This window comes from Kogia breviceps, chromosome 12 (assembly GCF_026419965.1).
Source record: "Kogia breviceps isolate mKogBre1 chromosome 12, mKogBre1 haplotype 1, whole genome shotgun sequence".
NCBI classification, from domain to species: Eukaryota; Metazoa; Chordata; class Mammalia; order Artiodactyla; family Physeteridae; genus Kogia; species Kogia breviceps.
In genome coordinates, this window is record NC_081321.1 from 89,707,158 (window position 1) to 89,722,983 (window position 15,826).

General features: G+C 44.7%; 1 protein-coding gene across 2 annotated transcripts in view; it reads right to left on the bottom strand.

The window, feature by feature from the left end:
* Positions 1 to 11,858: 11,858 nt before the first annotated feature.
* LARGE1 (LARGE xylosyl- and glucuronyltransferase 1) overlaps positions 11,859 to 15,826 on the bottom strand; it is a 582,916-nt gene continuing 578,948 nt past the window's right edge. For both annotated transcript variants that reach the window (XM_067010062.1, XM_059081736.2), the window contains one exon: positions 11,859 to 13,380. In XM_067010062.1, coding sequence (XP_066866163.1) covers positions 13,183 to 13,380 — 198 coding nt within the window. In that variant the 3' untranslated portion in view covers positions 11,859 to 13,182. The remainder of the gene's footprint in view (positions 13,381 to 15,826) is intronic.

Below are 15,826 nucleotides of genomic sequence, written 5' to 3' on the forward strand. Positions count from 1 at the left end.
GCTGTGCAGAGATGGGTCTGGGAGGAGAATGCAAGCTCATTTATGTAAGTATTTATTTAGCAAATATCTGTTTAGGACGTACTACATGTTAGGATCTTGAATAAAAACACTCTCAGTTCTTACCTACCTCTAGAGCCTACAGCCTTGTCAGCTTTATTGAACAATTCATTACATAAACGTGAACTTCAGCTGTGACAGGTGTTCCAAGGGAGACATACTTGGTGCTATGGGAACATAGTTTGGGGGCTTGACAGGGAGCTCAGTGAACACTTCTTGACGGAATGGTGCTAAAGCTGAGAATGGAGGAATGAGTGACAGGCAGCTGATGGCTTTTTAGGCAGTGGGGTAGAGTGTGTGTGAGAAAAAGTTAGAAATAGAGGTAGAGGTTGGAGTCTGCAGCACCCTATAAGCCATGGTAAGAAATTTTATCTTTATCCTAAGAAATACTGCAAGATTTATCTGATTCCTGTTTCTATTCCTTGCCTTTAATTGCATTGTCAAATAACATTAAGGATAAGTAACAGAGGAGACAGGTTCAATTTCTATTTCTATCCATGGACCATCCAAAGGGCAAAAAATAAACTTGGAAAAAAACATTCCTTCGGTCCCTTGCCACATCCTACTTTCTTGACCACCTAGGCAGTCAAATGCCTTCTGTTTCTCTGCAAGCCGGATTTGTGTGTACACAGTAAACACACACACACACACACTTTATATATACTTCTTCATTTTAGCAAACAATGTCTTTTTAAAAATTATGTTGTGCACCTTTTTGTGCGCTTATTAGCTATTTTCTTCTTTTTTTGAATTTTATTTATTTTTTTATACAGCAGTTCTTATTAGTTATCTGTGTTATACATATTAGTGTATATATGTCAAGCCCAATCTCCCCATTCATCCCCCCTGCCCCCGCTTTCCCCCCTTGGTGTCCATACAGAAAACAGTATCTTGACATTCCTGATACAGGGATAGCAGAGCTTATTCTGATTCATCTCATTTAATTCCAATTAGTTTATCTACTTGGGTCATTTGATCTGCAATTACTTACTCTCAGGGTGCTGAAAATAATGCCCATCCTGACTTCTCCAGATGATGGCAGTGCAGTCGAGAGGTCTCCTGGTGTTCCGTTCTCTGGTTCCAGAACACAGATAAGACCCAGAAGCACCATTATTAGCCACTTTGAAGGTCTGTGATATAAGCTGCTTGCCTGGTTAAACATTGCTCTTCTGTAAGAACCGTGTGTTTCCCACATCTGGGGCCCCTCTGGGAGCTAGCCTTCTATATGCAAATCCACCAGTTCAAAGCTCACTCCCCCTCTGCCGCCTCCTTTATCAAGCTCTTAGACTCTGAGCCCCTTCTCTGCTCCAATCACCGCAGGGCCAGGTACCAGACAAGAAGAGAAAGCCCTTACCCTAGAACCCACTGAAATGATTCAAGCTAGCTTACCTTGTCTCAGGCTGCTTACCTTGTCTCACCTGTTGCCTCCCCTGGAAATCACAATAAGGGCTCCTGCCCACTTTTTTCTCCTCCTCCTTCTGCCTCTTGACCAATCCTGGTGCTTCCCATGTGGCCCCCACATGGTGTGCTGGCCCCCTCCTCTTGGGAACCGTAACAAACTCTCTTTTCAATTCCAGTCATCTCCTGATCTGTTGGCCTCATCATACCTGAATAAAAATACCTCCGTTGTAAAACCTCTTCCTCAGACTCTCCTCTTTCATTTCCTTCTGAGAAATCCCATGTGAAATGCCTCTGGTCTCCTTAGGGCTTCTGTTCGTGGAAAGGCAAGGATTCTGGAGCCTGGCAGACCTGAGTTGACCACCCTGTCACACCCCTTACCAGCTGCAAGACTGCGGACTTTTGCTTCACCTCCTTGACCCTTACTTCCCATGCACAGAAAGGAGGATCATAGCATTGGTGTCACAAGGCTGGTTGAGGATTAAATGAATAATGCAGGTCCTGCATCTAGCACAGGACCCAGGACATGGTGGCTGCGTAATGCACGTTAGTTCTCTCCTCCCGCCAAGCATCTAGAGCTTCCTTTGCTGTCTGCTTTCTGCCTGCCCGTTTTTCGTTGTTGTTCTTGTTGTTCAGTCAGCTAGGAATCTTGAAGAAAATCCGTGGATGACTTATTGTAAGCTTGTCAACCTTTGCTTCTTTTGTTTGTTAACCTCCAGCCAACCAGAGCCTTTGATTTTCCCCTTCATAAGCCCCCTGCCAACTCTGACATGTTCTGAGTGTGCGTTTTTGATGAAATGCTTGGACCCGACACTCACTCCAGCTGCTTCTATCCTGCGAGTGGCTTGTCCAGGAGTTATATCCCAAGAGCCCAGGCCATGGACTCAGGCCTGGGCTCCAGTGCTGACTCTGCTTCTTATGTATGACCTGGGCACTTCAGTTAACCACTTTAAGCTTTATTGGGTTAAAAATGTACATGCTGCCTGTATCTCGGGACTGTTCCGAGAGGCAGGTGGATGCTGTGTATGAGAAGTGTAAAGTGATGTAACACTAGGAGGGACTGTAATTAAAAATACAAGAGGCAGTTGGGGTTGGACCTCTGTTTTTCCTCTTCTGTGTATCTTGTACTTCCCTCTCTACTTCCTGGTATCCCTGTATCCTGCCTCTACCATCCCAGGTCTCTCACTGCTCACCCCTTCTCTTCTCCCTCCCATCCCTACCCCGCTGGTGGCTCTGAGCCCAGACTTTCCTTTCTGGGGGCAGAAAGAATCCTTGTGAGAGGGTCAGCGAAACAGGGGATATAAAAGGAAAAGAAAGGATCAACGTGTGTGTGTGTGTGTGTGTGTGTGTGTGTGTGTGTGTGTGTACCTGCTATGTCCCAGTTACTATCTCACATAAGCTTCTTAGCCCTGAAAGGTAAGGGTCCTTAGTATCATCACTTTACAAATGAGGACATGGAGGCTCAGAGAGATGCAATGACTAGTTGGGAAGTAGCCCATCCTTGATTCAAAATGAGATCTTTTTAAAGTCTGAGCTCTTGACTACTATGGTATCTTGCTCCCCAGGCAATACATATTTATTGAGCATCTACTATGTGAGGGGCACAATGCTAGGTGCTGGAATATTGTTTCTTTCTAAAGAGAAACAACGTCCAAAGGACCACCCTCAGGCTGTATTACAAAAATGATCCCTTTCAGCCAATACAGGAAGGAAGCATCTCCCTTGGAGCAAGTATGCTTCCTGATATTCATTTCTTTTCATACTTGCCTCTGACCATTTCTGTGGGTTCATCTTCTGTACTGAACAGTGAGCTTCTTCTCTGTATCTTCTTTCGATGCCCATGGGGCTGAATCCAGCACACACACAGTTACCACTGAATGTTTGTTACTACATTTAATTAAGGAAAAAGGGACGTCTCCACCCACTCCAGGAAGAGAAGGAACACAAGGGAACTAGAGAGAAGATGGTGAAGGAAGAACTGGGGCGGGGGGGTAAAAATGTCTGAGATAGGATGAGAGAGATATCTCCTTTCAGAAATGTGTTCTCAAAATGCAATGTTAGTGTTCAATGCATGTTGGCACCACACCTGGCATGGCCCAAGCCTGGCATCACCCAAAGTGAGAGCCCTACAGTCTCTGAGACACCTTGGAATTTGCAGCAAATGTGGACTGAGCTCCCCTTTGTGCCAAGGTGCCAGTGATGGGACACAGCAATGCCCCTTTCTCCTGAGCAGTGTCCAGTCTAGCCTGGAGAGAGGAGGGTCATGACGATCACTTGGTCATGCCAACCAGAGGTTCCTCCCCCGGATGTTGTCATAGATTCGCTCACAGTTTTTCCTTGATTTTATCTTCTATCTCGATGAAGGTTTTGTAATGTCTAAACTTCCGAGATCAAAGAGAATTGGGACTTTTGGAAGTGCTCTGGGGTTCTGTCTTAGAGCCTAGACTCTTCTTTATCTACTCCTTAGATGATCTCAGACTACTGATGACCGAAGACATTGGGACCATTTTCCTATGTCCCCAATTCAAATTGTGATTCAGAAGTGTCTCTTAGAGAGTGCGTGGAGAAGTTGGTTTCTTTCATAAAAATATGAAAAAGAAAAAAATGAGCCAAAGTCAAGACATAATATAAAACAAAATGAAAGAAGAAAAAAAAAAAAACCCCAAATACCCAACGCTGCAGTTGATTCTCGAATTTTAGTGAGGTGACCGTATATCCAAATGTTCTGTCAGTGTGTCCAGGTGTGAAGGAAATGATAAGACTCTGTCTTAGCAGGATGGAGGGAGAGGGTCTCCCGCCAGCTTTGAAGAAGTAAACTGCCATGTTGTGGAGAGGACCACGTGGCAGGAAATGACGGGTATCACCTAAGAGCCGAGGATGGCCTTGGGCCAACAGTCAGCAAGAAAGTAGGGCTCTCAGTCTTACAAGCACAAGGAACTAAATTCCTCCAACACTGAACTTGAAGGAGGACTCCAAGCTCCAGAAGAGACAAAGCGTGGCTGATACCTGACTGCAGCCTGGTGAGACCCTCTGATCAGAGGGCCCAGCTAAGTGACACCCGGACTCCTGACCCATGGAAACGATTAGATAATAAATGTGTTAAGCCACCTAGTTTGTGGTAATTTGTTATACAGCAATAGAAAATGGACACACACACCCCCCCAAAAGAGATTAAATGCATAATGAGGGATCTGTTATAACTGTACGCCATTTCATCCCTGATCAGGGAAGCAGCAGGTCAAGAATGTAAACTCTGGGACCAACCTGCTTGGGTTCAGATTCCAGCTTTGTTACTGACTGTGTGACTTTGGGCAAATTACTTAACCTCTCTGTGCCTTGATTTGTCCCTTTCTAAGATGGGTCTAGTAATAGTACCTACCTTAGGTTACTAATTAAACTTAGTATTGAACTTAACTAAATGTAGAACACTTAGAACTGTGACCGATGCATAGCAAGTACTACTCAAGTGCTTCCTAACATTACTGTCAAATCAGAACCAAAACAATCTGTATTCAGAAACACAGGAGATCAACTGCTTTACGTTATAGACAGAAACTGAGCTCCAGAGAGAGGAAGTGTTTTGTTCAAGGTCAGAAGAGTAGTTCTAAATTTACAAACTACATTTAATCCTGAAGGTAAAGGCTCAGAGAATCTATAGGCTAAAAATCATATTCTATGTAATCTGTTCATGGGGAAATCCAGCCTAAATCAGGTTCGAGAAAAATGGGGCAGTTTCAGGCCTCTCCATGGTCGGTGGGCCACTTAGCTCAGGTTTACCTTCCTGTTCTTCAGGCCAGTGATGTCCTCCTTCAAATGTGACAAAGACTCTCTCCTTGACCAAACAGAGGAGCCTCAGAGGACTCCTCTGAGCCCTCTCTTCACCTAGGTCCCCATCCTGTCTTTGGCTAGCCCAGCCCCGTCTTAGCAAAGAATTCTGCCAAATCATTTTAGTAAGAACCGTCGCCCCACACGTTTGATATCTGATCACTCTTGATATCTGAGCAAATTCTTCACCCTCTACCTTTTGATGTGTAAGTCCTTGACTTGTCTTGAGCAAGAATCCTGTTAAGTGGATTAAGAATCCCCCTCTACTCCTGATGTCTCCTCCTAGTAATTTTCCATACACCGAGCTGCCCTCAATTCTGCTTGTTGTTTACAAATCTCCCCTGTACTCAGAGTTGAACCCAGTCTCTTCCCCTGCTATTGTGATAATCTTGACACCTACCACACTAGTCCTAAGAAAAATCTGTCCTGCTTTGAACAAGTGTCGATCAATACTTTTTCTTTACCAAGTGTCATCTGTCTTGGAAGCCTTCCACGATCCCAGCCTGCGGTGAGCACCCTTCTGCCAGGCTTCCATCGCATCCTGGGCTCCCTCCCCTTTATCTCTGTGTACGATGTTACTATTCATACACCTGTCTGTCTTCCCCACTGGACTGGGGTTCCATGAGGGCAAGAACTATGTCTTATATATCTCTGAATTATTACCACTTGGCACAGTTGCTGAACCCTAGTAACTTTTTTTTTTTCTTTAAGTGAACAAATCAGTTACTTAAGGGGGGTTTCTGCAGGATCTTGTGATGACTGCTGGACATGCTATCAGGGCTTCACAATATTTGGAAATAGCTGACTGATTCTTTGAGGTTGAAGGGATCATATTATGTGCGGTCCACGGACCAAGCAGCCTTTGCACCACGTGGCAGGTGCAGAAATGCCGAATCTCAGGCTGCATGTACTGAATCAGATTTTATTAAGATCCTCACAAGTGATTCATTAAAGTTTGAGAAGCACTGGTGTGGGCCAAAAAAAAAAAAAAAAAAAAAAACACACCACACACACACACACACACACATCCCCAAAGACTAGGCTTATTCTAACTATTAAGTTTCTTTCAACAGCGAAGATTCTATAATCTCATGTTTCTGAGCTATGGGGCACATAGACCTGGGTTCAGTTTTCAGGACTCTTATTTAACCTCTGAGTTTCTGTTCCCTTGTCTTTAAAATGGGGATAATACTCACATCATACTTTCTATTGATGGTTAAATAAAATAATGTATTGTTCAGCAAATGTTTGTTCCATTCCATTCCTTCCAAGTTCTGGACTCACCGTTACCTGCATTATTGAGGATGGTTCATGACTACCAGGCAGCTGTAGGAAAGGATTTAGACTTTGAGGAGGAAACCCATGTGTCTCCCCGTTGTCTTTGTCTCCATACTCCATACTCCTGTCACTTCCATCCACCCAAACTGGAGAGAAACTGGAGTCAGAAAAATAGTGTTTGAGATGTGGTTCCCGCAACTACTTCATCTCACTGAGCCTTGGTTTCCTCATCTATGAAAAGAATAATCCTGCCTCTCATGAAATTCCAACAGGCAAGAAAAGCAAAAAAGCTAGCCCATCAGCACCTAAGTGCGCCATAAATGGTGGCCGTGGTTGGCTACAGGTAGCTCTGAACAACGTTAGAGTGTGCAAAGCAGATCTGTTGTCAGAGGACATGATTAAACTGGGGTCTTCTGTTAGCCTTCTCTGCTGTATTAGACATAGGTTTTTATGTTGGCAGGTTTTATGTTTTATGTTCTGAATAACTCAAGAGTTGATGAAAGGCCCAAGCTCAGAATTGCCATTTGTTCGGGAAAATATATAGGACACGCTAGGCTGCAGAGTGCCTCACGTACGGAGATATTCCTGGGATTTTGGAATCTGAGAGTGACTAGCCTTGTGTGATGCAGTGACTTTGGACCAGTGAGAAAACAGAGACGTTTCTGGGATTTCTGAGGGGAGCCCTTTGTTTTGAGGCCAGATGGCCAAGCCAGTCTACATAAAGAGGGCTCTTGGCCCTTTTCCTTCAGGGGTGTTGGTTGTTGGGGGTTGAGAGAATTTGCTCTCACCTAGTTTCTAATCCTTTAAAGGTCTGAATACAAAGTGTTTATCATAATATTCATGGGAAGGAAATCAAGTTGCTCACTTGGGGAGAGTGGAAATATTAATGAAATAGCTAATGTGGGATCACAGATAATGAGGTTGGAGGAAGGTCTAGAATTGTTTTCTTGTAGATCTGGGAAGCTGAAAAAACTCAAGAGGTTCACATTTATATCCACATATAACATGCACCCATCTGAACTCACAAAGTATTTCAATTAATGGATATATCTTAAAAGTTGCTACAAAACTTTAAGCAGGTAGGACATGATCACTTCTATTGTCAGGTAATAAGGCAACAGAGTGGGGTGAGTGCTGTGTCCTATGACAGTATGCACTGCCGTAGGGTCCCACCTATGGGACCATCTCAGCAATGCTCATGCATACACATTGATGGTGAACTTTCTGAGTCCTGGCTTCTTCAGCACCATCTGCCATAAATGTTTGTGTTACATCATATGCTATTTAACATTAATGAACTCAAAAAGTCACATATGCATATATATCTATTTTCTGAATTGCCCTGTACATGTGTACCTATGTCTCATTCAAAACACTAAGCCAGCAAGACAACTGTCTGTACCCTTCAAAAATGTCCTTGTCATAAGGTGCAAAAAAGGACAGAGGAATTGTTCTTTGTTAGAGACTTTGGGCAACTAAGATGTAATATGTCTTGGACTGGATCTTGGAATCAGGAGTAGGGGTGAGGGATAGGAATGATAGGGGCTACTGATGTTAAGGTGCTACTAGAACAATCAGCAAACTTTAAATGTAGACTGTATGTTAGATGATAGTACTGTAACAATGTTAAATTTCTTGAATTTGATCACTGCACTGTGGTTATAGAAAGGAATGTCCTTGTTTCTTTAAAAAAAATACATCCTAGAATATTCAGATTTAAAGGGGTATGACATATACAATCCACTCTCAAATGTTTTAGAAAAAATATTACAGACAGATATGAAGCATATGCGGCCAAACGTTAACAATTTGTGAACCTAAATGAAGGGCATACAAAAGTTATTTGTATTATTCTTGCCACTTTTCTGCACTGTAAGTTTAAAAATAAACTGTTTACCTGAATGTAATATGGTGAAACTCACCTTGGCATTGTCTTTTTACTTTTCAGCTAACTAGATAATTCTACACATGAAAATAGACTGTGCCTGGTTCACTGTTGTATTCACGTGCCCATCACGGAGTAGATGCTCAGTTGTGTGGAATACAGAAGAAGTGATAAAGAGCATAATGAAATTATTGTGATGTCACTGCAGCCCTGACTTTCTTCCTTCAAAACCACAGCAGCATAACTTACCCAGGGATCTGTTGAAGACTCCACTCTGAGCGGGCCCTGTCAATCATTTTGTGACAGCATCCGGCCTCATCGACCAGATGGTCTTGGTACCTTGGGAACCAAGTGGGAAACACTTCCCCAGCACTGACTGACATTCTTTCATTCCAGAAGATATTGTCTCTGAAGACTATCGGATGTGTTGGAATAAACCAATGACCAAATCCATCAAATATTCACAATCAGAAACCCTATTATCTTTGTGGTGCCCTCATTGTCTCATTTCAGATATCATCAATCATTCCTTGAAATTAGAGGATGCTTACTAAGAACATTTTTGCTAAATGAATGAAAACAAGTCTGGTATCCCCGACACTAGATTCTACAGGTCTGAAACTTCTCAGAATGCATTTGGTAGATAACCGACTTTCCTAAACTTTAATGGCATTAAATTGGAAAATAAACCCTTAGGTTTAAAAAAGCAAGGGGAAAACAAAAGCATATCATCATGAACTACACGACGATATGACTGGATAAGCCCAGCAGCCAAGCTGATTTCAGTATCGTATAAGGAGACAGCAGCGCAGCGTGGAGAGACGTGGGTTTCTGATGGCAGTTGGATTTTGGTTCAAATTCCAGCACCTCCATTAACCTGTGTGATTCGGGGTAAGTAACATTAATTTCTCTCGGGGCCGGTTCCATTAGCTTAATAATGGGGATAATGATAAATACCTTCCTTATATTATAATGTTGCTGTGAGGACCCATCAGTGCCAACTCCCAGAGAAGTCTTGGCTCGGTAAATGGTAGCTCTTGTTATCTTCACCAAGAGGGTGCGGGAGCCGTGTCTGAGAGGGGATTTTAATCACGTTTCTTCCACTAACACAGAGCTCCCTAAAGGCCTGGTGACCACAAATGAAGCCTTAACTCAAAGACAGTGGAGTCTTTGAAAGGAACAGAATTAAAGTAGGGTCTGTCCTTTCATGATGGGGTACAAAGAAGCTATTAGTCAACTCGGCAAATACGTCCTCTGTAAATCAGCTCAGTGCGTTTCGAGAGCTCACTTGGAAGCAGCACGCTGATGAGGTCCAAAGGGGAGCTTAAAATTTAGTGTCTCTACCTGTGCCAGGTAATCTAGGAAATAACCCAGGGGAAGCATTCAGAGAATCAATTACTGCCCTCCTAGTTGATCTGAGCTGTCTGAATATGGTTATAGATTGCCCAGGTCGGTTTCAAATGAATTTTGAGAAAGTCCATGAGCATGGCGGGATCTGGAGTATCTAAGGAGGTGTTGCTGTCTAGGCTGCGTGGTTATTGGAAGGATGGTAAAGGAGGACTAGGAATCTCATCATCTTCCATAGGTTCAAATCCTCTTGTCTGCCAATATGTAGTAGGTTTCTTTTCTACTGGGGAAGAGAGCATCATTGCAGATTATGTGGCTTTGGATTTTAAAAAGTAGGCTTGGGTTTAAGTTCTGATTCTGCCATGTATTGACTATGTGAATTTGGGGGACTTACTGAATTTCCCAGAGCTCACTCAGTTTCCTCATCAATCAACAGTAATAGCCACTTTGCTGTTTTGCCGCAAGGCTTCAACGAGCTACTGCATGCCAAAGGTCCTTTCACAGTGGTTACCCAATATATCTCAGCTCTCTCGGACACTGAATATTACGGGGGCTAAATGAGAGAATCCTTTCCTTCCTCCCAACTGAAAGCCAAGATGGTTTTGGCTTATTTAAGCATGAAAACATCAGTGTGCCCCATTTACAAGCGTCTTGTACCCTAGGGAACTGATACGAAGGAATCAGCATCTGTAGCAACTGCCTCTGCCCAAGTGGCTACAGCTACCCACACATGAGCTGGGGCTGGCAAAGTGCTGCTGCCCTCAGTGTAAGTTCTGGAAATTCACGCTGTTGGTGCTGCAGACCTCAGCCTCCACTGGCTTTGCAGCCTCTGTGATGAACTTGGGACTCAGCCAAGATGTGAGTTCTAGCCTTAAGTGAGACTAGCTTCAGAGTGTCAGGTGCATGTCTTTGGGGAAATAGGATTTCCTGTTGTTGGTTTGGAGTGTCAGTTTCTGGCTTTAATAAATTCAGCGTACATGAAGCTACACCACCCTCCAATTTATACCTATTGTCTCAAAGTAATTAGCACCTTCCTTCATTCTCAGAGCTGACCCACTTCAGATGATAATAGATTATATGGTCCCAACTATACCCACAGAAATGCACGTGAAGAAGCAAGGTGGCTGGGCATGATTCGGGGGCCATGCAAAAACTTAAAAAATAAAAGGCTTTAGGGAATTAAAAATTGATTTTCAACACTGGGGAACTAGAGCTGTCAGCATATGAAAGTTTGAGTGCCTGTGTGTGTGTGTGTGTGTGTGTGCACAGGGGAGAGGAAAAAGCAGTGGTGTGTGAGTAGATGTTTAACAGCCGGTCCTCAGGGTGGCAGGGCCCTGACTTGTGATGTTTTCTGATTTCCATGGTGTAAATACTCCAGTCACGGATGATTTCACGCTACAAAGGTGATGTCGCTGAACACAGGAGTAGGAAAGAGATGTGCACCGTAAGTTCTCATTAGCTGGGCTAAGCTGGCTCCCACACACCAATGGAAAAAGGAAACTTTAACATGAACTTTGAATACTTTTGTGATGTTTTGCTTTTTACAGTATTTATGTATAACTTTTATAATAACAAATACTATATATGTAATTAATGTATGTGAGATATATACACACACACATATGAGACATATACACACACACAAACTTGTGCATATCTGTGTGAGGATTAGTCCTATTAGTTTTCCTAAAGTTTTCAGTAAATCTGAGTGAATGCACGTGACCGCGTAATACATTGAGGGCCTCTCGTAAATCAGGCTGCTGCCGCGGCGTTTCATGATTAACAGGACGGTCGCCGCGATTTACCGTGCTGGCTCACATCTGCTACCTAAAACATCTGGCCTTCAGTATTGAGACAGAAGCTAAATGGAAAATGTGAAAATGCCCTGAGGGTTGGAGCATGAAGTGAGATCTAACCTCAGGCAAAGAGAAAAAAGAGGTTCAAGTTCAAGCCATGAGAGAACACTACGGGAGAACAGAAAGTGTAAAGTTGCTGTTTACCGACTTTGCTCTCTACACGGAGGTGTGTCCGGTAGCTCCTTAGAAGAGAGGGAGGGGAGAGGGGAAGAAACAGTCTGTACTTTTCGTTTATTGATGCAGCGTTTGCTGGTCACGCTGCAATTTGATACAAACAGCCCGGCAGAGAGTAGGGCCCTCTGCTTCTCTTGTTCTCATCAATGTAAACACAACATTAACATTGAAGATTCAAGAAAATGGCTAAAAAGTCCAGTGTCCCTTCAATCTGTGTAACGGTAAAGGTGCTGGCCTACCCTTGGATGGGTCCCCAAGGGAGCCTGAGGTCACGGCCTCATCCCAGCTGCGGCGGAGTGGACGTGAACACAGTGGAGCCCAACACATTCTCCCCGAAGTTCTCCAAACGGGCTTGTGAATCTTCAGGACTGGGCTCGAGCGAATTATGAAAGTTCTTCTAAAGGCCTGAGAGGCTCGTATCTTTCGCGTGCATGGAAACCGTCCCTTTAAAGCCCTGTCCCCACGACTCAGTCACTGCCGATAGAAAAGGTGACTGGTTGTAAAACAGCTGGTCTCTGTACTTCCACAGTCCCCTTCGTAGCCCCTGGATTCTGGAGAGTAGGGAATTCAAGGTCATGGGGCCTCGGTGACCATCCCGAAGAAGGCGACCCATGTACCTTTTGGCCGCAGACTCCCGTCCTCCTTGTTGGGCCACTGCTGATAGAGGGATGTCAGCTGAGGCAGCTGTATTTCCTTCAGAGCCTTAAAGGATCAGGTTTTCTATTTGGGATTCCCAGACCAAAACTAAACAAATAAACAAAATCCCCCAAAACAAAACAAGAGTGACCTTGAGGTTAAAGAACCAACCAACCCCACCTCTAGGTCCTGCCAAGTACAGTGGCCCCACTGGGTTTTCCCAAACAGTTCTGATCATTGATGGGCCCTCCTTTTGGATACCCAGTTGAACTGCAGGGTGAAGAAGAAAAGTCTTCTCTGACGAAGAGACATTTTTGCTTTTATTTCCTTGGATGGCTATGTAACCCCTACACCCTGCCTTCTCTTTAAAAAAAAAAAAAAAAAAAAAAAAGCAATGAGAACATCCCGAAGGCCTGCCTGGACGTGTGCCTTTGCGGTAGGATAACCCCCTTGCTCCCTCACCCTCTGTTGTGTCCCATTCTTGGAGGGACCACGTAGGTGGTCCTGATTTTCCACGCCCCGGGAGTGACGGGTCACGGGCCAGAGAGGGACTGGCCGGATCCTTGTCCCGGATCTCCGTAGTGAGGGCAGCTCTGTTGCACCAAAGAGACAAATAAAGAAAAACAAAAAAAGCGGCGCTCAATTCGAGTTTGAAGGCTGGGCTCCAAACAGCAAGTGGCTCTCCCCCTCGTAGAACGTCCCTCCCTCGTGATGGGCTTCTTGGTGCTAGCTGTTGTTCTCGGCCGTGAGATATTTGAGGGCGGCAAAGCCGTAGCGGCGGGACATGTCCTGCTGAAACTCTTCCTTCAGGGTTTTGAGACAGATGCGGTATTGCTTGTTGGACCGGAACTTGGTGATGTCGAAGCTGGGGGCGTGAGGCATGTGGATCATGTACGCGTTGGGCAGCACGATGAACTCATACTCCTGGAAGCAGACAAGAGCGGCGTGAGGCCTGCGGAGCCCCCAGGGAGTGCTGGGTGCTGAACACCCAGGCGGATGGCCGCGTGACTAAGCGAAGGAGTAAGTGGTGAGTGACACCAGTAAGCAGGACAGCACCACCACGTGGAGGGGAGCCGTTCGGGGCTGTCCCCATGACCTTGGACACGTTACCTGGCTTCTCTGAGCCTTAGTTTTGCCATCTATAAAGCCAAAGTAATAATACCCACCCTGAGAGATGACCAGTAATGTACGGAAAATGCTGGCAGAGCTTATGGCCCATAAAAAGTTCCTGATTAAGTGTGAGTACACAGCCACATGTTTGCCCTAGAATGACACAAGCCACAGGAGACTCTCCTGCTCGATGAAGTGATGTCTGCTTATGTGACTTCTCATAGGGTTTGATGAGATTTAAGTCTCGGCCGATTCGTACAAAAGAGGGGACAAAAAGGGAATGAGGAAAAAGATGCTGCACTGGACTGAAGCTCATCGAGAACAAAATTCTCAAAAACAAAACAAAAAAACCCCAACAGGGCTTCCCTGGTGGCGCAGTGGTTGAGAGTCCGCCTGCCGATGTAGGGGACGCGGGTTCGTGCCCCGGTCCGGGAAGATCCCACATGCCGCAGAGCGGCTGGGCCCGTGAGCCATGGCCGCTGAGCCTGCGCGTCCGGAGCCTGTGCTCCACAACGGGAGAGGCCACGACAGTGAGAGGCCCGCGTACCACAAAAAAAAAAAAAAAAAAAAAAAACCCCAACAAAAAACAAACAAAAAACAAAATTCTCACCCACACAGCCTTACTACGAATCATCATACGGTATTCTCCACTTTGCAGAATATAGATAGGAACTCAGATAAAAAATAAAATGCCTCTAAATGGCCCAAACAGGTGACATAAGTTCGGGATGTGTAACTCAAAGGGGAACCAGCACAGCTGCACTCAGAATTACAATCTCTGATTTTGGATAGAATGTCTGATAAGCGTTGGTCATCTAGTTTCCCAGCCCAGAGCAGATCAGAATAAACTCAAAGGGAAACATCAAGATGGGGAAAGGTAGCTGTTACAGGTGGAGGAATACTGACAGCAGCCAGAAATGACAGCTGATGGTGAGGAAGGAGTGAGAAAAACCATGAAACGAAAATGCAAGAACTCTCAGAGCTTAGCTGTCTGGGATTTTTCACGTGGGGACAAAGAGCTCCTATAGACGTGGCTGGATTACCTGTCAGGTGTGTACTCACTATCTCCCTAAATCACTAGAAGGAGTAAAATTATGTTTGGCAAAGCAAGGAAAATATGCAACGAATTTTCAAGAGTTCTCTCAAAATTGCCTAATACAAAGCCCAGGTCTCAGTGCTGGAAAAATTAACTTTATTGAACCAGTTCACCTCACCACACTGCCAGATGCACGAATATTACGGCATTTCTTTCAAGCAGAAGCTGAGGCAGACTAAGCACTTCTGTTTGTGAGCGGCACTGGACCACCTCCGAGACGGAAAAAATGGACACTAAAGGTCGTGCTCTCCGTTGTTAAACACGGACACTATCCCATAACCTTCTCTCTGCATCAGTGGTTTTGCAACCCTAGAGGTTTATTCAAATCACCTGGGACTGTTCTCAGACACACTGGAACTGTGGGAAAGTTCTCCAGGTGACTCAGGGCAGCCAGCACTGAGCGTCCATTGCTCTTTCTGAATTCAGGATGCTCCTGTCGAGAAATATTTCCACTGTGCTCCAAGAGGAGGTGCCTTGGAGAATAGCATACAGAGAGACCAAAGGGTGGGGTTGAGGGGCCCAAGCATCCTTCTCCTAACTGAACCAGAATAGCTTTGCTTTTGTTTGTTTGACACAGGGGTTGCCAAGCTGTGGTGTGTCTAGCCGGCTGCATGTTCTTTAATAAATAAAGTTTTATTGGAACACAGCCACATCCATTCTCTACATACTGTCTACAACTGAACGGCAATGGCACAACTGAGTAGTTGAAAAAGAAACTTGCAGGCCCCACAAAGCCTCCCCAATTTACTATCTGGTTCTTTGGAGAAAAGCTTTGCAGACCCCTGGTTTAAACCTATTAGAATTCTGCAGGAGATTTCTTTTGAAGTAGGTGCTCAGTTAAGTATTAGGTGAATGAATGAAAAGGTTTCATGAGTAAATACAGCCTGAAAAATCATCACTCTTTTAGCCGCAGGGTAGAATAAATAGCTGCTCCTCAGCTGCGTGCCTTGTGTCATTCATACGGAACTCCTAGAATGCTTTGTGTCAGTTACATGACTCACAGGCTGAGGGATGAATGGACACCATTTGCCTGCCTTCATCACTGGGTTGAATGAGGATGAGGGGGTGAAATGGTTTGTCACGGGACACTCACATGTGCCTGAGTCCTGGCTGGGAACCCAACTGTCTGTCACCCAAGGGAGAAGAAAGAGAAAAGGTTTGGGA